Raw genomic sequence first — 24,710 nt, 5'->3', positions numbered from 1 at the left:
CCTTTCAATTCTCATCCATCAAACCCGGCAGACTGCCTTGTAAGGATCGCAGCGGCGACTGACTCAGTCTCTCGGCTGCCGCCGCCGCCACAGCTGCTCCGGCTGCCTGCAGCTCTTCAGAAAAATCTGGCTGACTGGCTGCCCGAGCTGTTTTTAAGACTAAACAAAGCATGAGACCTTTCGGCACTCAGAGACTGAGGATTTGGTTCTGTTGTTAACGTAGAGAGAGAACTGCAAACCAAAGCAAAACTAGAGCACATGGTATACAATAATGAACATAAAGAACATAAAGACATATGAGGGATCGTTCAATTGAAATTTGAGTTTTACTGTTTCACGATCACTTACTCACGTTTACTCATGTGCTTCATGTTAGGATCGGATGATACTGGAATCGTATGTGCTGATAAAGGCAAGATGAAGCAAATTGGACACTCTAAATTGAACGTGAGTGTGAGAGTGAATGGTTGTTTGTCTCTATGTGGCCCTGTGATGGACTGGTGAACTGTCCATGGTGTGTGACCCTGCCTTTCGCCCTGTGTCGGCTGGGATTGGAACCAGCACCCCCGGCAACCCTCAAGTGGAGGAAGATGGATGGATGGATGGATGGATAAAGACAAAGCTGTTTGGATTTTTTTCAAGCGCTCCCTCAGACAAATCTCATAATAGTTTAGAGTCTTGCTGAAAGTGTATCTCTGACTGAATATCAGCTTTCCCTACTTCCCACTAAGCCCAGTCACGTGTTTCTGTCTTTCCAGCGGTCTTGTACAAAGTGCCTTAAAGGAATACTTTAGTAAAAGTACAAGTATGTACTTTGGAAGTCAGGAAATGACTTTGGTAGAAGTTGAAGTCACTTTTTTATAATATTACTTAAGTAAAATTTACAGTATTTAAGTGTCAAAAGTCATTTTCTGATATAAAATGTGCTGAAGTTTTAGAAGTAAAATTGCAGTAAGGATTGAGCCATGGTGGCTCAGTGGTAGGGCGAGTTGTCTTTCAACTGGAAGGATGTGGGTTCAATTCCTGGCTCTGCTCGTCTACGTGTGATGAGCACGACACTTAACCCCATGTTGCAGCGTGTGAATGACAAAACTGGAGTGTAAAGCAGCTCATCGAGACTAGAGAAGTGCAATATAAATACAGACCATAATAACAACTCTTCTTCTGATTTTATGTGGTACTAACAAGTAACAAAGAGAGTTAGAGGAAATGTAGTGGAGTAAAATTTGCTAGAAATATAAATAACAAAGTGAAGTACAGATATGGGAATTATGAGTATAACTTTGTTATATCACAACACTGCTTTAGGTCTTGAGCTAAGTCAATTTAAGATATATTTAACCCTGGGTTTTTAGGGGTTGTAAATAACTAACCTGCGATCATAGATGAGGTGATGTTTGATAAAACAGATCAAAATAGCCAACTGTCTCATCACTTCCCTTTTATGATCATGTTGATCACATGAGAGGAGAGTGAAAGTGCTCATAGACCAGCAGCAGAGAAATACAGATTTAAAAAAAAGAGTCCGTTTCAGCTTCTCCAGCTGAATAAGTAGTATATTATACTATATAATTGTATTTCATTAGCAGCTCGGTAACACCGACTCACTGACACATACCCTGTACAAATGTCTTCTCTTGAGAGAGTGGCCACCTCCACCAGGGTGTGATGTGACACTCTGTCCACCTCTAGCACTGAGGGGTGACCCTCATTATGGCAACAGAGCAGCTCCTCAGAGGGAGTGTGCACGAGCGTCTCCTCCTGTCTTCTTCACGCTCACTTTCTCTTTTTTTAAATGATATAATCCAACAGCAGAGACTGAGCGTTGGACTTCGCTGCTCGCGTTTGTTCTTTATACGTCACACAGTTGTTGTTGTTGTTGTTGTTGTTGTTGGTTTCTTTGCGGACTTCTTGCATTCAACAGGTGGATGGTGTGCGTGTGTGATGTGACAATAAGCAGCGAGAATGGAGACAGAGCTCTTCCTTAATCAGCACTTTATTGGCATCCACACTCACAACAACTTTGCTTCCCGATGATGACGCTCCGTCATCACTGATCGCACGTGTATCCGAACCAAGCACTTAGAAAAACTAAGACTGGGGTAAAGGTGTATAATGATAGAGAAGTAGAAAGATGTTGATGAGATTAGTTAAATGTGCAAACTTCCTCCACAGTCCAAAAACATGCAGTATGGGGATTGGGTGAATTGGACACTCTAAATTGATGTAGGTGTGAGAGTGAACGGCGACCCTCCTGTGGAGGATAAAGCGGTGACAAATGGACGAATGAACTCACTGTTGTGACTGTGACTGTGGGAGTGGCAGCACTGATTCACCTGCACAGCTGCACCTGATTTTGTTTAATTATAGATCTGCTGCTATTTAACTGCAGCTGTTACCTCAGTCAGCGTCAGATCGTTTGTTTACTTAGAGAGAGCGCCTACTTTGTTTGTTTCCCCGTGAAGAAATTCTCTGGACTTCCCTGTGGTTCTTTTTGGATTTAGTTTTATCAGGCAAGTGCCTCGCTTTTGGTTATAGTGTTTTTTTTGCAGGGTCCAGACCTGCTCAGCCCAGACTTTTTCCCTGGTGTTTTCTTTTTGTAAACCAGGTATTTGCTTAGCACCTCTGGTGTGGGAATAAATCCCTGTTTTTTGACTTTTACCTGGCTGTCTGAGTTCCTATATTTTGAGTCCTGTTTCGTGCGACGTCATGACCCAATAATGACAATAACAAAGGAACAAAGTAGTGTAAGGGATTAGAATTTACAAAAACACTACTATTATTACAATTTCTAAGCAATCTATATTGTACTGTGTTACTAATTTGTCTTATGATGACATTTACACAGGTCACATCGGAAGGAATATGCAGAAAACGACCATGTTTGGCCATTTCTTTTGTTTCAATAGAGTGGATTAAAGTCCAACGGAACCTTATTGTAAATCTATTTCTGGTCATGTGTACAAACATGATAGATTCATATAAAAAGTATTAAAACTTATCACTTTTACACAAGTAATAGGTTACACTTCCTAGGTAAAACACTGGTCCTGCCACTTTGTCAGGCAACCATCATCAACAGAGAGGGAGTTTTGTTCAAACACGCACAGATTGGGGTGTATCAGTGCCCAATGCTGGCCTCGCTCCGAACTTCAGCTTCGTTGGCATGAGTTTAAAACCCGTTCCTCAGCGGTGTCAGAAACCTGCCACGAACAATCTTGCTTGATGTTCAGCTGCATGTGAAGGTCAGGCCGATCCTGTGCGCTGGCCCAGAGGCTTCGCTTTGTTCCTGTTTTCTGTTCTTCTGACTCCATCCTGCTCTCTCCAGAAGGCAGCGAGGGTCAAGCAGCAGCAGCAGCAGCAGTAGCAGCAGCAGCAGCAGCAGCGGGGTGGGGGTTGGTGCTCATGACTTGACATGAATTGTAAATGAGTGAATAAAAGTGTGTATGTGAGCGCCCGTGCCCTGCTTCAGCCCTTTTTTTTTTTTCCAGTTTTTGCTTACTTTGATTTAATACTGTCTTGTAAGCATACCTAAATGTTAATAATTCCAGTGCTTGCAGTTGCATTTCTACCAAGCTCTCTGTTTTCTTGCAGACTCAAAGGCCTTGAAGTGTCAGTGTCGTTTCCCCCCCCACCACCACCCCCCGAGCACATGCAGCACACTGTATCAACTCTCTGGTTCAGCAGCTTTGATAATAATCTGACCTCACCTGTTTGGTTGACTTGAAGAGTTATGATTTTCATTGTGTATGCTGGATGAACAGCACACAATGGTTGTTATTATTCATCTTAGCCACTGTAACCCCCTCCTTTATTTTAAAATCTTTAGTTTTTTTTCCTGTCCTCTAATGCAGTGTTGTCTGGAGCAGCTTTGCCTGGACTTGGGCCACTTTCTTTCTTCATTTTCTTTTTTTTTTTATTAACAAATCGCTTCCAGTTAACATTATAGCTGGCAAGATATGACACCTCCATTTTATCATCCCTCTGATAAAGAGCACCCACACAAACACCCAGGAACAATGTGTTTAAAAGGTCACTGTGGCAAGGTGACGGGCTGCTGATAACTCTGGCAAAAAAAATAAATAAAATAAAAGTCAGATAAAAATGAATCTGCACCTGCAGCCTCCATATTATTATGTGTTACGTTCATGAAATAATGATGCACAGGGGACGGTCAGCTGCTTTATATCATTGATTTATTTATCGCGACGTTTCGGAGAACGTGTGACACACCTGCGGTAGGTTATCTGTACCTCTACTCTTAATGCACACTGAAGATGCGGGACACATCTGGCTTTTCTTTCTGGCCTTTATTTCACCCACCCTGCAGGCTGTGTTTTCTTATCACGCTTTGTACACAGTGTTTTACAAGCCTGACATGGCACCAGAGGTGGCCGCTATTTTATTTAAATATAAATAATTCTGAGCAACTTTACACAAGCGTTTTTACACCTTTGCCGTTTTTTTTCTCAATAGATTTCAGAGAATATACACACAACATTATGCCTTCCACTTACTTTTCACGGAAGACATTTAGTCATGTAGTTACTTATGGCACTTTTTGGTACCAGGCGTGTCGTTTGAAATTACTATGGTAGGGGTCATCATAGCGCGGCTGCAACTGCTGCAACATCCTTTTATACACAACACAAACAAACGAGTGATGAGCAAGGCAGTTGTTTTCGGTGTACTGAATTATTAGAATCATTCAGTTAAAGAACTGAACGGCTGGAGATTCGGCTCGCGATCAGCGACTTTCAGCAGTGTTTTCGCTGTCAAATATCGAGATATTAGACATTTCCTTTGCTAATTGTTGGAGATGAACTTGTGTTTTCCAGATTTTTAAGTATTTTTAACCGATCTACAGTTCGGCATTGTTCGGTTTGATTCATGTGTTGCACTCAGGACTCTTCCTGTGACGACACTTTCTGACCATTAGGTGGCCCGGCAGTCTGTCAATGTCACATTTTAGTATCAGCTCAGCTGGCTTGCAACCTCACCAGAGTAGGTACTAAAAAAATATTACCGAAGGGGGTTTATTGGCAGGAATTGAACGTATACTACCCATAAGTATATTTGTGTGTAAGTGCATAATCGCTCCTTAGTGGAAACTAATATATGCAAATGAAAAGAACAACTTTACCCACATAAAATCGATCAATAAAGCAACAAAGGATTAGAAAATGGCAGAGAGAGTTTCTGAAATGCAGAGGCCACCGTATCTAACATATTAAATATTGTGCTCATGCAATTATAACACACTGATACATATACAGTAAAAATAGATTTATGTATTTGTGTGTGTGTGTGTTTCATATCTGTCACAAAGCTTGTGTTAGTTTTGGTTTAAAGTCACGTTAAGTTCATTTTCACCATTGGTGTGGGTTTGATTTTCACTTCCCCTTATATTTTGGTAAACGTTCATGTCTTCCTGTCGCGTGGTTTCTTCATCTGTCTTGACACATCTCCCCTAATTCCCTCATGCACTTCACCTGGTGATCCTTAAGTAATCACTCGCACCTGCCCTTGATGCCCTCTTCCCTATATAGTGTCCCCAGTCCCTCTGTCATGTGCCAGTGCGTCGTTTATCCTTGCAGAGAACACGCCAGAGTCCAAGTCTGTTTCGCCTTTTGTCTTGTTAATTCAAGAAGTGATTTTTATTTTGTTTGTCTGATCAAGAGGACAATAAAGACCCTTGAATCTTCCATCACACCTCTGGATCCGAGCAGTGTATTCACCCTTCCTAACAATATCAAACCCAAACCAGAGAAGCAGCATCAGTGTCTACATTGTGCTCCATTGTGCCCCGCGATGCCAGCAGATGTCACAGCGAGGCGAGGGTCCTCGATGCTGCCAAACGCATCACCATGGCAACGCTTTGCCTGTCACACCCTCGTGTGTGTGTGTGTGTGTGCCAAAGAGGTTCCCATGTCATGGGCAGACCTGGTGTTTTAGGCCACCACATTGTTCCCGCAATGATTAATTATGGTTCTGATGAAATGTGAAGGCTCTGGAAATGTCACAGGGATGACATGAACTTGTCAGTGTGGGCCAGTGGGGAGGGGCCTATTATCACATCCAGACATGTGGAAATATACGGACGCATGCAGCTCCTCGCTGCCTTTTTCACCTGCAGTTGTAACTTTGTTTCCACGCAATCTTATTATAGCCTGACACAGGAAACGTGTGCTGCCTGGATTTCAAGCTTTGTCGCTGAAAGCCGGCATCGACAACCTGTGTTTTGTTCTTGTTTGTTTCTCCGATTGAATATAAAACCATTTCAAGTCGAACCGATTCATCACGTGGTGTCAGAAAACACATTATCACCCCTATTACGACAATCAATATTAGCTCACAGCAAGTGAACTGTAAACACCTGGATACACTATTTATTACAAAGCCTCCAAACATGCAGCGAGCTCCTCCACATGATGCTGTCAGTACACAAGAACCTCTCATGCTGACGCAATGTAGGTTCAAGATGTCTGCATAAATGTTGAATCCATTTGTGTTGGTGGGGAGAAGAAGAAGGGGGAAAAAAAGCGGAGGAAGGTATCGCTTGATGAAAAACACAAATGACATACCAAATTTCCCTGATGAATTGGTCCATTTACTGAAATAAATTGAATTGATGCAAAGGATCCCAGAGGAGCAGAAAATTGTTCAGCTACGGATGAAAAACCCTCTCAGAGCTCACAGCACCTATGAGCAGCCAGGCTTATTTGTATTACATGTAAGACTTGTAAAGATGTGCTGACAGCCTCTGTTTATCCCACTTAATAAGAGCGAATATTTCTCGCTCTGAGCTGAAAATGTCTGCTAATTAACTTGGGACACAAACAGGAACAAATGCAATTATTTCAATGAGTGAATTTGATTCCTATATCACGATGTGAGATAAATCTACGGGCGAGTTTGGATTCACTGTGTGAACATTTCTGTGGGTTTTTTTTTCTCCTGTTGGTTTTTGGCCCATCTGCCCAACAACCCTTCATCAAGTTTCTCCATATGAACGTTAGTTCTAAATAAACCATATGTTGGAAAGTGTTAAACATGAAGTGAACTGTTGCGCACGGGCCTTTTCAAAGTCACTTTCAAAGAGCTTGTTTTCCTCCAATCGCATATGTTCCGAGAAAACGTTGTCTGGATTTATGGATGTTGATCTTTTCCTATGGTCTTCTCTGTTTTGGCATCAGACCACCAACACATCCATCTCCCATCATTGCCACAGTGAGATTGCACAAAAAAACAAACCATATGGCGTCTCACCAGAATGCTTGTGCGTGAACAGATGTTGCCGCTTAATTGAAACGCAGCTGATCTTAAATGATCGCTGTCCGTCAGAGCACTTCCTAATAATAGTGCTGCTGTGACAGCACTGTGTTTATGACCGCGATTCTCCACTCACCATTACCAGTTCCACATCGCTGATGTCAGCGCTGTCGGTCAACGTGTGAGCGTTATAAACACAGCTGGACGCACAGGAGACAATGACACTGGTAATAGAGTATAACGACGCAACTCAGATACAAACATGTAATAAATAAAGGGATAAAGTTTTCTTTGTGAGGTGCTGCCATAATGACTCTGTTGACTCCAGAGGAATGAAATATCACCCCCTCATTTGGTGCGATGGTGATGGTGTATTAGTGTTTAATTGGGTCACAATGTGGTTGATGTGGAGGCCAAGGCATGACAGTTATTATTCACACATCAAACCGTTTAGTTTCCTCTCCTGCAGGGCGGCGTAGCTCCTTGTGTTTTGGAACCTCCTCCTGCCTGCAATCATCTCATCGTTTTCACCTCATCTCCACATAGGAAAAAGGAAAAAACTTCTTTACACCATCTCACCACACAGATTGTGTGTTTATCCACTCGTGTTTTTCCCCCGTGCGCTTCAGGTCGCACAGGTCACTCTCAAGACGTCTTCAAATATATATTTCAGTGGCAATAAATTTGATCGTCCGCTACCGCTTACACTCATAACACCCTCATGTACGATAACTCCAACAAGGACAGTAATATTCTATCACAAATCATGACTTCTTTACACTACAAGGACAAGTGTACCTAGGCCTTGCCAGCGAAAATGTCCCCGCTGCATAACAGAGCACTCCTCACTCTTGAGCGTTCGGGCCCATAATGTTCTTTTGGTGTACGTCACACGAGCGTACTCGCATGTTAAGAACATGCTTTTCTTTCTCTACACGTCTGTCGATCAGTGTCTACGCCCCTTTGCACCACCAAGCTCTCAAATGTGTGTAATTAGCGTCTTCGTGCACTACAACCAGGCTGTATAATATCCTTCTGTACCTGTATGTGTAACTGTTGACGGATGTTCTTGGTGGACGTTCTGTTTATGTCCTTCGCCGGCGTTGTCGCTCACCCGATTACGCGTCGCACTTCATTTTTTTTCTACATTCGCCGTAGAAATATACAAAAATCACAGTCATCAAATGGGAAACGTTTCTGACCCAGTTCCCACAGATCTACATGCAGCACCAGTTAGCTGAGCAGTGTGCGTAAGGGCTCGTACTATTCATACCCCCCAACGCACAGCCTGCACGGCATATTTTACATGCCACAAGACCAGTAAATGATGTTATTGTGGAACCACGTGCATCACCTGTCTCTGACATTTGGAGATTTCAGAGGTCTGTGTGCCAGGCAATGACCAATCCATCCTCTACCAGATGACATATAATCTCATTAAAGGAAGTGGAAGTGCATCACCTGTTTGCATGTAGTAATTATTTAAAACCAGGTTCAGGGTAAATGTACTGTGTTACTCTCACTTTCTCTTGACCTTCTCCTGTACCTGAAGAGGAAAGCAAAGGTCAACTACAGCTCCGGAATCAACTCCGGGTCAAGAGCTTTGAGACTGATCTGTTCTTGACAAACCTACTTCCGTAGCGTTTATGCTGGCTTTTCTCCTGCTACAAGTGTACATGTAAACCTCATAGTCAAGTGTCCTGCACTTTAACCATTTAAAACAGCCTAAAAGCATCTGAACATCTGTGTATTTATATGTTATCTATCAGAGAAGGTCGAGAGGGACAGGCGCAAAAATGGCTAAACTATATTACATCATTCTGAGAAGCAAAACTGTAAGACGGACTTTAGCGAGACAAATAATCTTCCGTCAAGATCATTTTGTCGATAATATCATTTATCGCTATCAAGCTGAGTGCGTCAAAATAACTCGTTTAAGGAAGGCGGTTTATTCCTTCATGCGAAATCTGCCAGCAGAGCACATAAAGTGTATTGGTGTTAGATTTTAATCACTCTCCGACATCAAAGATGGTATTTGGGCCAAGAGTCAGACCGCTACCGAGAGAATCAGAAAGAGCGGGAGCTGATTTACACGGGGAATATTCCTGACGAATGGTAATTTGCAGCTTTGCCTTCATATCGGCAGTGACCCCGTGCTTTTGATGTGCTCATTTGATTAGGGAGGGTTATACAGAAAAGACACACAGATGGGGAGGAAGTTCTCCACCCAGAGATGATTATACCGACTTCCTGTTTCATCTGTAAATGAGGGGCTCTACAGCAAAGTGTGGTCTACACAGGTTAAAAAAAAAAGTTTGTTTTCTCTGAATCGCCGTAGCCATCAGAGAATCGCGTCTCCTCACATCGCATTCTACGTTTATTTTTATTTTACCTCAAGAAGACGTTGTGAACATAAAATTCAGACTTCACCATCAATCGCGATGCCCCGAAATGCCGCAACAAGGAAACGCGATGCACATTAACGTGCTTCACTGAATAATACAAAACAAGATGAGGCAAACAAAAAAAAAAATAAAAACAGCAACCGTCCTTGGGCTTGTTTGGGGCTGAACAGTGGGGGGAACCTAAAGACTCAGAGAGTGTGTACACTGTTAGCCCGGATGTCATTTCTACTCAAACAATCAATTACAGCGTACATAGATAATTTAAGTTTGATTGTGTAACTATCAAATTTAAGCGCAGTCTACTAATTGGAAGTAGAATATACTTAGATTTGAAAGTAATGTCATGAATGAGTAACTTTAAGTTAAATGGGATGTAATTTATAAGTTTTGGACATGACCATGCCGCTTAAATTCCCGCTGCATTCAAGTAGTGTAGGAAGGTTCGATGTTCCCGAGGTCATTTTTCAACTTAGTGGATGCTACAAAGAAGAATTTTTTATATTTTAATAATCAAAACATTTAAAAGACATGGTTAGCCGTTTCTGGTGATGTTTCATGTTGTTATCAACTATGCATTAACACTTTTTAAGCTTTATATCAGTGATTTTATCCCAGACTTCTTGTTGTATTCTACTAGTAGACTCTACAATACCTAAAATCACTAAAACAATTGACTTGATATCGTTGATATCATGATTTATGAAAATAAATAACTTGCTAATCTATTTTACTCTACACGGGTCGATATTTACTGTAGCCTATCAGTGTTTGTTTGATTTTTGTCAGTCGGAAAATCATTTACCCGATTATTCTGACATCACTTGAATGCAGCATAGGTCACCTGCCCGAAGGCATGTTGCAGCACGTCACTTGAACTTTTCCTTCGTGTATTTTCAACTGTCCGCTGCTGTTGTGCCCGACAGACATTTTACTGGTAAGTGAGCAACCGAGTTTTATTCTGTGATGGCTTTTGATTTAAAGTTAGCACTAGCTAGCAATGACTGTTAGAGCAGTGGAAAAAACGTTTTCATTAGCGAAACTGACATGGTAATGTTAAGACACATTTGGCTAGCCGTATAAAGCATTTTAACGGACATTTTTCTCACACATAGCTTTATTAGCTGTTGTGAGCAGTGATAACAACGTCTTTTACGTATTGTTAACACTCACTTATTCAGTGAACAGTGAAGGCCCCTCGCGCGCTCGAAACCGACATTTTGAATATTCTGCTAAACCTAACCTCCAGTGTTGTGGCCGTTGAAAAGGTTGCATAAAAAGATATTTGAAGCTCCTATTTTTCAGCCTTTTACTCTTGCTGCGCTAACTGGATATTGTTTGTGTATTTTTTCACTCAAGATATCTGCCATTAATTGTTGGTACATCACCTGTCAAATGTTAACTGTATTCATGTGACCAGGCTGTGATATTGCAATGTGCATGTGACCCTCTTTACTTCCACAAAGTAACATTACTCTGTAAGAAGTGAACAAATAGCATTATACAGTTTTATCACTATCCAGAATTAAGATACAGATAGATTGTAGAGGATAATCTAACATTATTTCCCAATAGCTCATGTTTTTTTTTCTTTTTATTGTGTTGCAGGTCTCCAGAAGACATGTTGTGGAAGTGTAAGTACTGCCCTTTCATCTGTGAAAAGAGAGTACAGCTTTTTAAGCACTATAGACTAAAACATGGGAGCTATGCAAGAACAGAACCATTTCCATGTTTACACCAGGAATGTCTGTGTACATTTAAATCACTCAATGCACTAAGAGTACACTTGTCCCGCCTTCACACCAAACCTTCAGAACAGCAACCAACTGTAGATGTACCAGTAAAGTTTTGTTGTCTGTCATGTGGGTTTGCTGAGTCTTGTACTGAAACTGACTACTTTAGTCACCTGCATAATGCACACTTAAAAGTCAACCATAAAGTCAGTTGCCCTTATAAAAACTGTGACTTTGAAAGCAGTGTCTACTCCACGTTCAAAGCACACAAGAGTAAAGCACACAAGGACCACAGCTGGAAGAGCTTCAAGTCAGAAATCATTGGTTGTGATTATGAAGGTCATGATCAGGATGGTGCACAAGAGCAAATATCACATGCTGATGACATGGCAGAGTTGGAAGGAGTTGGTGAAGAAGCTAGTGATAATGATATTAATGATTTAAGAAAGCAGCTAGAGCACAACTTAGCATCTCTTCTGTTAAAGATGCAAACAGTTATGCACATACCGGAGAGTTCTGTGCAAGCAATATTACAGCAGCTTTGTCAAATCAATAAGCTGTCAGAGCCACTTCTGCACAACAAAGTGAGAGCTACACTAAATAAATACTTTGATAATGTGGATGATACAGTTGTGAGTGAAATTACCAGTGCTGTGTCAGAGTGTAACATGATGTCATTTTGTGCCAAAGATGGACCCTTAGGAACTGCTAAACAGAGCGCAGCCTATGTACGCAAAGAGTTCCCACTGGTAAACCCCATTGAATATGTTGTGGAAAAAGGCAAAAAACCGCTTGCATATGTCCCGATTGTTCCAATGCTTCAGAAGCTGCTTAACAAAACTGACGTGTTAGACAAAGCTATGTCAGAAAAAGTCCATGTACTGCAGGAATACACGTCTTATGCAGATGGGCAGTACTTCAATGAAAATTCTCTTCTTGCAAGCGATGAGTTCACAATTGCTCTTGGCCTTTACATTGACGACTTTGAAGTAGCCAATCCTCTAGGAACGTCAAGACTGAAACATAAAATGTGTGCAGTATATTGGGTCATTGCAAACATACCTGCAAAATACAGGTCCACCCTCAACTCAATCCAGCTTGCTCTACTATGCAATACATCTACAGTTAAAGAGTGTGGTTATGCAAAAGTTCTGCAACCTCTCATCTATGATCTAAAGATATTGGAGCAAAATGGTGTTTACATAGAGTCACTAGGTGCAAGTGTGAAGGGCACAGTCTTATATGTTGCCGCTGATAATCTTGGTGCTCACTCTCTTGCAGGATTCCTGGAGAGCTTCAAGGTGGACAAGTTCTGCAGATTCTGTCTAGTGAGCAGCAGAGACGCACAACGGCAAGAGGTATGTTCTGGATTCTTTCAGCTCAGAGACAAAGACTCTCATGATAGGCAAGTGCAGGAGGTGAGAGAGGACACAGCACTGACTCAGACTTATGGTGTGAAAAGCGCATGTCCATTAACTGAAAATCTTGAGCATTTTCATGTGGTCACAGGGTATCCTCCCGACATCTTGCACGATCTCTTTGAAGGCATTGTGCCAACTGAGTTGTCCCTGTGTCTTAAAAATCTGATAAGCAAGGGGTATTTCACGTTAGATACACTAAATCAGACCATCAGACACTTTAATTATACATTCACAGACAAAACAGACCGCCCTCAGATCATCGGAAAAGGATTTTCCACCAAAGGAAGCATTGGTGGAAATGCCCATGAGAATTGGTGTCTCATAAGGCTCCTCCCATTTCTCATTGGTCACTGTGTTCCTGAGGGTGATGACACTTGGGAAATTCTGATGCTTCTTAAAGACATAATTGAGCTGGCTGTGGCACCACGGCATACTGAAGAGACACTGCATTTCATGGAATGTAAAATAACAGAACACAGACAGCTTCTGCAGTCAACTTTTCCAGATTTTCGGTTAAAGCCAAAGCATCACTATCTGGAACACTATCCTTACCTTGTGAGGAAGTTTGGTCCCTTGTGCGATGTTTGGACAATGCGCTTCGAGGGGAAACATAAGTTCTTTAAAAAAGCAATTCGGAACTCTCAAAATTTCAAAAATGTTGCAATGACACTCGCTACAAAACACCAGAAAGCAGTCAGTTACCATCTTGACTGCTGCGCATTTTTCAAACCATCAGTGGAGATGGCAAGGGTTACCCCAGTTTTTCTTGCCTCTTTCCCTTTGAATGTTCAGAGGGTATTTGCTCGAGACATTGCAAAGGTAGATTCTGTTCTGGATGTGTCATCTGTCTGCATAGATGGAATCATGTATCATCCAGGGATGATTCTCTCTTTTGGCTCTTGCTCAGGTCTCTCTGAATTTGCCCAGATTGAAAAGATTGTTGCAGCTAACACAGAAATCCTGTTCATCTGCCACAAAATGACCGCATGGTACTGTGAGCATTTCAGATCTTACCAACTTCTCTGTGGTGATATCCCCTCCACACATGTGGTCAAGATATCGGAGCTGAATGATGTCCTCCCGTTATCAGCATACAGGGTCCAAGGAGAACTTATGGTAACATTGAAACGATATGTTATTTGCTAATTTCTTGTGCATATCCTTTCTCCCCAGATGGCTCTTCAAGAGAAATTCATCATGAGGGTTATTGTCTCAGAGGGAGACATCAGAAAATTGACAATGACAACACGACCGGACACACTTGAAGACTTGATTGGCTGGCTTAAAGGCACTCTCCAAGCAAATTACAACTTCGTCCTACAGTACCAAGACCCTGACTTCAACAATGAACTGTGTAACCTTGAAGATGTCTCAGAGCTCCCAGATAAGCCAACGATTAAAATCATCCCTATGATTGAATTGGTACCAGTCATTCAACCAGTTGAACAATCTTCATTGTGTAGTGACACAAGCAGCCTGGCCGACACTGAGATCCTGTCTAACTCCTCTCTGGATAGAAGTGTGCCATGGCCAGAGGTGTTTGAAATTCCTAAATTTTCAGTTGATGTTGAGTACCGACTCCGTCAAGGTAACTTGTTATATCTCAGGGATGGAACCTATCTGAAAGTGACAAAAGAGTTAAAGCATGATATCCTTGAGAAATTGGCTGAGGTCATCTATGCATTTGATGCATACCCAAAAAAGGAAGATTTAGCAGCTGTTGCACAAGCTTTAGTAGAAACGCACCCATGTCTTAAAGAAGCGGGGTCCCCCTCTGGCTGTGTTGGATGGAAGAACAGTTTGAAATTCAAGGTTGGAAATTACAGAGCCAAAATGTGCAAGCTGGGCCGACTTGACGTCACTGTCAACAGTGGTAAACGTGGAAGATACTCAACAAATGGCGACCCTCCAAACAAGGACATCAAGAAGCCAAGGAAAGGAGAAATAAATTTCCTGCCTCAGTATCCAGAGGGGTTGGATGACCACAACCTGGAAGCAGCTCGCCAGGTTTTAGTCAATGAGATGATGAAGGCAAAGCCAAATGGGTCCCTTATTAAGAAAGAGATGGATAAGACCTTTGCTCTGCGGAGAAAAGAAGTTGTGACAGACAAGCCTGCAATTACCCAGGTTGTACAGCGATGGCCAGCACTTTTCTCCGAAAGCCAGGTTTGTATACCTGTTTTAGGTATTAACAAAAAGTGGTTAACACTGTGTGACCCAAATTGTGTTGTGTTGAGGGTCATAAATGTCTTTCATTTGACCATGCATTATGTTTTCAGGTGTGTTACGAGTTCACCAGAGTGGTGGGGAAAAATCTCAAAGAAAACTTCTTTGAGGCACTTGACCGTTTCTCGCCAAACTTGATGGACCTGTTCAGGAAGAAGAGGGGCCTCAGTGGACAGCTTTTAACTGACCTTTTACGTCAGACAAAGGTATGCTGACTTGTCTACTAAGCTGACTGCCTGTCTTGCCTCTCTATTATTTCCCCCTTTCTTCTTATCTCATTACTTTTCACTGCTCTCCCGTTTCCATTTCCTCCTCTTTTCTCCTACTCTTTATACTTTGCTATTGTTTTTATCTCTCCTCTTCTGTCCTTCTGTCCACTCCTCTCTACTTTCTGTCCAGGAAGTTTGTATTAAAGTAATTAAATTGTGTAAATCGATTTTCTGGCTATTTAACCATATACAGTATGAATGTACTTAGTTATGTCCACTATCTTCCAGACCACTGAGCCAACAGACATCAGGTGCCTTTGTCTTCGGGGACTGCCAGTCGTTTTGGGGGATGACCCCTCTGCGTTCTTCAAAACCTGCTTGGTAAGTAACTGAATTTGTTTTGAATATCTGCATTATTGATTCACAACATGACCATCTGATATTAATTGACTAAAAAAATTAAATTACTACTACCTACTCTAAATTACAAACAAATTAACATTGTACAAAAATGTCTTTATTTCTGTGAAATTGACATCAGCTAGTGTGAGATGGGGCCACAGGGAAGGACCCCTTTTTTTTTATTTTGCTGAGGACTATGAAAAACCCGTACATAAATTCTTATTTTTTGAGATTAAATTTGTGTCAACTGCAACAATTGCATCTTTACTGGAAATAGTTTTGACACAACCTTTCAGCTTGACTGAGACTGAAAAAGGTCTCCATCTCTTCTGAGCTACAAAACCATTTCAGCACACAGGTTTTCAAACAGCTCTTGTAATGCACAGTCAAATTATGATGATTTAAAATTGGTGTTGTCCTTTCTTAATTTCTGTGGTCAATACAGAATTATTGACATTACAATGTCCTCTCTTTGTCTGTTTATTTTTCTGTTAGGATGCAACTGACAAGGACGTGTACAGTGAAACTCCAGTGGGAATCCTCTGCATTGACGAACATCCTCAACTCAACCCATCCAAAGTGAGCATCGTCTTGGAAGGGAGTGTGGTAATGGAGGAGCTGGCCAACCTGCCACAGGCTTTCTGTGTCCTTTTTGGACTGATTTATGCCTTGCACTTGGATTACCCCAAGTGCATGAAAAGCACATTCCACTTTATTCAACAGGTCATGCTAAACCTGGGCAGAGGTGAGCTGAAACCCAAAATTCAATCTTTGAAGAATCAACTATCTGTTTAAAACAGGGGTTTGAATACTTATACCACTGCTCTGGATCTGATTGCTTGGTTGTTTGTAATGTTGCACTTTAAAAATACTGTTTACTGTGGGCACTGTTTGATATGCAAGTTTTCTTATGCATTGCCACTGATTTTGCTGTTTGATATCATCCTGATTGGTGTATGATTTATGTTATCAGCACTGATCTAGCAGTTTAGTTCCATTCCTATTTCTAGCTACAGTATGTTTTATGGCATTGCCACTGATTTTGTAGTTTAATTCCATGCTGATGGGTGTATGATTCGTGTTATTAACACTGATCTAGTTTCATTCCTATTGCATTGGCATTGGTTGTGTAGTTTTAATGCCATCCTGTTTCAAAAGAGTGCATGAAAAGCACCTTCCACTTTATTCAGCAGGTCAGGTTCAATATTTGAAGAATCAACTATCTGTAAAACGGGTTTGAATACTTATACCACTGCTCTGGTTCTGAGTGCTTGGTTATTTGTGATATTGCACTTTAAAATACCATGTTTACTGTGGGCACTGTTTGATATGCATGTTTTTGTATGCATTGATACTGATGTTGCTCCTGATTCACAGGAGTCCTATTTGATTTTCATCGCAAACCCATTTTATTTGATAACATGATAAAGACAAGTTTAATAAAACATGTAGACAAGAATGTACTCCTGTGGTTTTGCTTTTTATTTTCTAAATTTAATCTGTATAGTTTTTTTTTAAATCTGTTTAAACAGATTTTATTTTACTCTTCAGATAGTGGAGTAATTGGGCAATGGAATTTTTAAGGTAAATCAACTTGGTGGTTAGTGTATACAGCTTAAAGTTATAAGTGGAATAAATATGCAAAGCAATTGATTCTACTAATGTTTTTAAGTTTAATCATCTTGGAGGTTAGTGCACTTAACTTTAAATTAACAGTGGAATAAAGGGGCAAAGCAATTGATATTACTTGTGATTTTAAGTTGAACAAACTTGGTATTAAGTGTACTAAACTTAAAATAACGATGCCATCCACTCATTTTTTTGAGTTAAATTCACTTAAGTTTTCATCAAACATTACTTAATTTTTTTAGGGCAACCAGTTTCCTAAAAATTTTTAAGTAAACTCAACTTATCCGGGTTTACAGTGTAATGAGGGTTTCACTGCTCATGGGGAATGGAGGAAAACAGTAGTCTGCTGCTCTGGTGGCTTGTGTCGGGGATCAGTGGTCATTAATCTTTCCAGAGAGGCTCCAGCTGCACTTTTTAGGGGTAGAAGGATTGCTGACCCAAGTACAGGACACCTTTCTGGGTCCAACAAGCAAGGTGGTTTTGTGTTTGGATGCCACAGCACTTCTGTTTCCTCTGTTTGGACCGGCTCCAAGCAGCGGTGGACACTGAGAAGTGGAGTGAAGGCAAAAAGGGAAATATTTTTTACTTTGTCTTCATCCCGTAGAATGTTGGCACAGACAAGAGCAATCGTTTAATGTAAAGACGTCATTTCAGAGTTAGGTTGAGGGACTGCACGACATAAAAGCGCAGATGGTTGAATAGTTTGGTGAACCTGCACATGCGGTGTGATTCAGTCAAACACGCGCCACTTTTACAGAGCAGCAAATGTGATGTATAAAGAATCGTCAGTGCTCTAAGTAAAGAAGTACTAATATTACTGCAGTGTATTATCATTATTCTATGTGTGTTGAATAGGACTTTGAATTAAAGTAAGTAAGCAAGAAGCCAGGGTTTAATCTTATATGATGTTTTTATTCTAACTTTTAAGTGGTTTACTTTGGCTTTATCGAATTACATTTGGGTGAAAGTAGAGACTGAAGGACGAATGCAACGCAGACCTCACCAACAGGCGACGCACTCGTTGACTGGAGACAAGGGCACTTAGTGACATGATTCTAATAGAGGTTGGCACGGAGACATGAAATATATAAACACATTTAGTTAAGAGGGCTTCAAGGATCTCATAGGGCAAAGCTGTAACTCTTTACACCCCGGCAACAGTAGTAGTAGTAGTAGTAGGAACCATAAATATGAAGGTTTTTCAATGACAAAATGTGACCTCTGCACTGCCCGCTATGGAGACATGACCTATAGGAAGCATCGGATTTCACAGTTTATTTATCATTTTTTTCCTCTAAATGGTATTTTACATTATTATTTTCAACAAGACTGAATTTACAGCCATCGCAGCTTCATAAGGCTGCCTCGCAACCTGTGCCGTGCCGCGTCGTGCCGTGCCTTGCCGTGCCATGCTGTGTGAATGTGATAAACTGGCTATAATCTGGCAATTCATGAATGTCTGCAATGTCGCTCAAATGCAAATAAATACATTTCTGTCCCATAAAGGACTCGCTATTACATGTTTGCATTCACTTTCATCCTTTATTGTTCATTTCTGTCATTTATTTACAAATGATGTACACGTTGTAGGAGAAAAACACTCTGTCTTATGTCAATTTCTTTTAAATCTGCCATCTCAATCTTTCTGGAGAGTTTTTCAGCTCATGCAGGATGTAGTAACAGTGATTTTTATTTCTTTTTTCCTTTGGTCTGCATCACACGGGCGCAGAGGAAATACTTTATACCTTCTCTCATTATTCACTATGTCTAATTAATGCCGCTCTTGAAATAAGGAAGGTGTAATGTAGCATCTCCTGCGTGTCCCTGCAGGAGGAATCCGTTTAGGTGCAACGTAAAAAAATCCTCTTTGATGTTAGAAATGTGTTTTTCACCAGGATCCAAAACACAACAGCTGACCCTCCCAACAGGAATTATTTTTTGCTGCAGCCCCTGCGGCTGTTTATACATAATAATTTCAAGTAAGCAAGTGGAGTTTTCAACGTTTAGTGCAGAGTGTTTCTTGCACTTGCTCTTTAATGCATTTGCACTAGTTGATGTTAGGAAATAAGAGAATTAAAAGCAGTTGTTAATGCATAAGGAATATTAATGCCATGGTTTGCTATAAACCTTTTAACGTTACAGCTGAACTAATATCTGAAAACCTTATTTAAAACTGTGCAATGAATATCAATGGATTGGCATATAATGACTGGAGTTTAAGTATAAAGTAGCAGAACATGGAGTAAATTGTTTGCTTTCACCTCTGATGGACATGTGCACATGTGACCCCTTTCAGCGCATCCTATTCCCCAGTCAGTGTTTTTCCTTTCACAGGACACAGTGTTGCACTTTTTTCTTCCTTTTTTTTTCAATTAGAGTGTCCCACTTTTTCTTTTGGCAAATGTAATAACAGAAAAATTAAGCTCTCAACTGTGAGATGAGGATAAGTAAACAGGCTTCTTGTTATTGCAAGAACAGAGCGTTGCCTCGTGGCAGGCTGTGGTGGTTTAATATTTAATGATCTTCTCTGACTCCAGGAGCAAACATCGGCAAACTACAGAGTGTGCGGAGAAAGCACTGATTATATTTATTCATGCAATGTTTTTAAAAAACTACACATACACCAGATGTTGATGCGGCGCTGGCAAGGTTGATAGATGCCTCTCATTTAATTTCCCAATCGTTAATCATGTTTTTTATGTATGATATAATTTAGCTTTTTTTTCGTTCGCCCAGATGAACCCAGATCAGGGCCAGTTAAGCTGAAAAAAACAACAACATAGAGTCACTCGGTTCTCATCTGGTCTTCGCTGTGGACACATGAAAGACCCCAGCTGGATTTGAGCTGACCACAGGATGCAATCACAGGAGAGCCAAATACACTCATTAGATACACAAAAAGCTGCATGTTTCATAAAGTATGCATCCCCCATCATGTACAGCATCATTTGTCCTTTTTTTTTTTTAGAAGATTGCTGCTGTTAACCTTTAGAACGCAGAGCATTTTGGCTGTTTGTGTTTATGTTTAAACGTACAGTATATACAGAGGGGGATAAGAACGTGCAAGAGTTTCTTATATTCCTGTTTTCAGCAGAACCTATAGGCAATCTGATGAGACAAACACGCCTGAGCAAAAAGCGCTCAAATTGGTAAAAAACCACACAGTTCCAAGTTCACCCGGCTCATTTTTATGAACGAAAACCAAAGAAAAGCGGTCCATTTTTGTGACTTCTGCAAAATCATTGCTACTTGATATCACTACTAAAAACTTTGACTCAACAACACATAATGTGACCTATAAACACACACCCCCATAACCATATAAGGAGTTATTATTATATTATTCCCACAGCAAATTATCAAGGGTGCACTAAGGGTTAAATATCCATAACTTACAAACAAACTACTTTCAATCTAACAAGCACAGGAACAGGTGTTAATTATGTTGTCATATGTAATTGCTGTATATGCGTGTAGATCTTGTGTATATTCATAAGACTGAATTAGCATACAGTATCTTCAGCTTTACAAGCTGCCTGTAAAAAGCCTGTCAGAATGATCGCGCCACATCTGCATCTTCTTGTATAGACGACAGCGGCGTTGTGTTGTTGTTGTCGTTGTCGTTGTCATTGTGCCCACGTAGAGCGCTGGAAATCCTATTAAATGTCTTGAAGCATTCTTTATGTTAATGTGCGTGCCATCCTACAGGTCCAGCTGCCCTACATTCTGACAGACACTCTCCCCGGTAATTAGGCCGATGCCAGCTTCCAGGAACGCACCCGTCTTTCAGATTCCCCGTGACAAAGTGACAAAGAGCGCCAGGTGAAAATTATACATTTACATGTGAACTCAAGCAGAGGACCATGTTCCTAAAGTGTGACATTTGTTTTTTTTTGTCCCACAGTGCAACAGGAACCGTGCAGCATTAGCAACAAAACTAATGTGCTATTTGCTTGTTTATGGCTCATCTATCCTTTCGTGAGCTTGTGCACATTTATCCACGAGCGCCGTTTGCATCAATGACTTCATTTTGTTTAATATATTATACTTTTTCTTGTCTATTACTCCGGTGCTGTCTTACAGCCTCGTATTTTGTTTTATGTTTGTGTGAGTGCAGCGTTTGTTTTCGTAAAAAGAACTATTTAACAAAAAATACAGATGAGATATAACCTGAGCCAACCTGAAGGACACAAGAGTGTCAGACTGTAGAAAGACAATGATGTTTTGTAAAATGACGCCTCTGAAATGCCTCGAGTGCACTGTGAATGATCGGCGACGTGTTTGATAATCCAGATATCGTCTGTGACGAGGCCCTGAATGATATTTGAGGAACTGAGTCATTTAGAGGCAGCGTGTCGTGCCTCCATTTTAAAGCCTTGCATAGTGTCGGGACAATCGTGAAGATGAAAGTAAGTGTCTGTGTCAAAGTAAGGGAAGGGATTCTGATGTTTGTCTCAGTGGTGATAACTGTACAATAGAATAGAATATATCTGAAATGTCTACAATGGTGAAGAATTATATTTATTTATACAGTTCAAATTGAATAAAAGATAACAAAAAGACATGAAAAAGAGGGAAAGAAAAGTTAAATTAAATGACATTACATTTACAGCCACTCAGGATTAAAACACTGGTCACTTTGTGAAGTTAAGAATACCAATCGCACTTGAAGAATGGATAAGGTGTTAAAGGGTTAAAATGGATTTTAACCCTTTAACACCTTAACCTCAAAATGTCCGTCTGCTTATTTTAACCATAAAAGGGCCAGAAAATGTAAGTGCTTTTGCCCATTTTTCCAGAATCACTTTCAATATCTGGCAGTTATTTACAATTTACTGCATGTTAAAATGGTGTATTAACAAATTAAAATGAAGAAAAAACAAAAAGTTTTATTATTTATTTGTCTCGACGTGCAAAAACGGGTAAAAAAAATTGAAAATATGAACAGGTGTATTTCTAACTCAACATGCAACTTCTCCGCTTTGAGAAACCGTTGGACTTTTTCCAATAGCACAAACCGTAATTACGGTTATGCAAAGTGCAAGGGAACTCTGTAGCGCCTCCCAGAGCTCAAGACTCAAACTGACTGTATGATGAGAGCTATATCTGTCAGGATACTCCTCACTTTTTTACCCCCCCATTCTGTCAGTGAAAAGTTAAGTCAAAGATTTTTGAGGTTTACCAGGACACACTCAAGTTAAACCTCAGTTACTTTTCCTTTGTCTTGATTCTCTTGAACACACTGCCATTCTCCCTACGTCTGCACAAGAGACGCGATTCAACAACGAAGACAAAGATAACATGACTAACACGCTGTACAAAACAGTGTGTCCTCATCATTGAATAGTGATTGTTGTTATCCTGCAAAGCACCAGACAGCGAAAGGTCAACCACAAAAAAAAAGGCAGAGACAGCATGCGATGCTAAAAGGCTGCCACGACCTTCAGGCAGTGGCATTCTGAGAAGAATGGTGTTATGATGTGGGGGTAATTGAAACACACGGCCGTGATGAGGGGATGTTTGTATCGGTGACTTTGTGGTATTGAAAGGTTGCAGCAGAGTTGGGGGTCATCCTTTTTGATATGGTGCCGCAGCATCTGTCAAACGCTTGTTGAGCTCGGTGAACCCTGATTTCAGAAGTGTTCCTCGTGAAGAAGTAACTGATGTAGATGCAGGAAATCATCCATCATTCCTTGAATAATAGTTGGAGATGTTTTTATTTCCCCTCATGCTATGACAGTTGAGAGGATCAATAGTTCACAGCTTCCTCCTTGTTACCAGATAATCAAATGTTGCCTGCACAAACTCTCCATGCTCGAAAGCTCAGAGGCATGAGAGGTTAAGGATGGACACGCGGCTGCGAAGCTTATCATCTTAAAAATGACTCCGCCCATGTTGAGGAGGTACTATATTGTAATGGAAACACCATGGAGTCGAGGTGAGCTGGGACTTTATAGTGGAGACACAGCACTAGAGACAAGCAACCATCTCACACCGACGGTCAATTTAGAGTGTCCAATTTACCTAATCCCCATATTGCATGTTTTTGGACTGTGGGAGGAAACCGAAGAACCGGGTCGTGAACCTGGTTCTTCTCCCTGCAAAAGCAAGAGTGTTCCTAATTATCTTTCTTTCTTTTTTAAATGAACGATATCTACATGGATGTCACAACACTCCCCTCTATCATCTATATTCAGGTTGTGGTTGGAATCACTACATTTAAGACAATATTAGAATAACCGGGGAAACTTGTGTACAAATCAAAGCCTAGACGAGATGAACTACAACAGAGGAGCAGCTTGCTCTGTTCTTCCCGACACTCGGGGTAATTGCCCTGCTCCATTTGTGAAATGTCACGGCTGCTCTTATCCCAGGTGGGCTATTCCATCAGCTAACAAATGCCATTGCCCCTCTCTTAGCACTGAGCGCGATAATACGATGCCACACTCGTGAAAATCAACGCCTCACCCACACCTCACCGCAGGCGTAATTAGCCGTACTTATCAAGATCTAATTTGCTCGCTGCTAATATGAGACCTAATTTGGATGTGACTGGTGTCTTCATGCTCTTTGTAATCATATTGCATTAAAGGGGATTAACAGGAATCTAAATAAGGCCGTTCACTAATGTTAATGCTTTCATTCGGTCTTATAGGCATGTTTTTGTCAGGAATATCCTGCAATAGAAGGAGTAAAAGAAAATCAACATCCGTTAAGTCTTTGTAGAGCATAATTCAGCCTGTTTGTGTTTTAACACAAATAAAAATCTGTGCAATGTGCTGCAAGAAAACCAAGCCAATCGTCAGTAATCAGTAAATACACTTCCATTATGTCTTTAGATATATAATTGTGATTGTTTATGTTGTTAAAAAAACAAAATCTGTGGGATATGCGCTAAGAAATCCAAGTTGGAGTAAATAAACAGTAAATAAGTTAAAGGAAATAAACTTCCAGCCTGTTTAAGTTTTGATGAAGACAATATTGGTGGAATATAAGAAAATCAAGCCAATCAGGCATCTGTTAAAGCAAATATCTTTTGAACCTTGATAGAGTATAATTCTGCCTGTGGAATACCCTTAATTCAAGTTAATGTAAGAAAACCAAGCCAACCTAATGTACAGCGTCACCGCTTCCCTCGACACGCAGACAAACTGTCTCCAGTGCACTGACATGGGCTTTAATTCCAGCCAGCAATTATCAAAGACCTTATCTCATTTATATGGTAATAACATGTTTGATGCTGACTCTGGCAGGGAGGGCAGATTGCGAGCTAAGCAGCGATGGCCTTTCTGGGCCGGGGCTCGTTTCACATTGTTCTCCTGCTTGACTGCGCTGACCAGCGAAGAGAGGTCACTCTCTTGTGTCTGTGGAGGGAATTTAATTTACTGTGACATAATTGTCGGGAGCACTTTTAGA

General features: G+C 40.9%; 1 protein-coding gene across 2 annotated transcripts; it reads left to right on the top strand.

The window, feature by feature from the left end:
- Positions 1-9,923: 9,923 nt before the first annotated feature.
- Positions 9,924-17,124, top strand: LOC122782650 (sterile alpha motif domain-containing protein 3-like). 2 transcript variants are annotated; one of them, XM_044047084.1, is made up of 7 exons: positions 9,924-10,611; positions 11,283-11,308; positions 12,689-12,765; positions 14,002-14,994; positions 15,108-15,260; positions 15,552-15,644; positions 16,161-17,124. In XM_044047084.1, the coding sequence occupies exons 4-7, from the start codon at positions 14,002-14,004 to the stop codon at positions 16,458-16,460; spliced, it is 1,539 nt and encodes a 512-aa protein (XP_043903019.1). In that variant the 5' UTR covers positions 9,924-10,611; positions 11,283-11,308; positions 12,689-12,765; the 3' UTR covers positions 16,461-17,124. The 2 variants fall into 2 exon arrangements, with proteins under 2 accessions (XP_043903019.1, XP_043903018.1); XM_044047083.1 differs by lacking the exons at positions 9,924-10,611; positions 11,283-11,308 and having other exon boundaries at positions 12,164-12,765.
- Positions 17,125-24,710: the final 7,586 nt, after the last annotated feature.

This window comes from Solea senegalensis, linkage group LG16 (genome assembly GCF_019176455.1).
Source record: "Solea senegalensis isolate Sse05_10M linkage group LG16, IFAPA_SoseM_1, whole genome shotgun sequence".
Lineage (NCBI taxonomy): Eukaryota > Metazoa > Chordata > Actinopteri > Pleuronectiformes > Soleidae > Solea > Solea senegalensis.
Note: the sequence above shows the minus strand (reverse complement) of the source record. Positions and strands in the feature narration are given on the sequence as shown.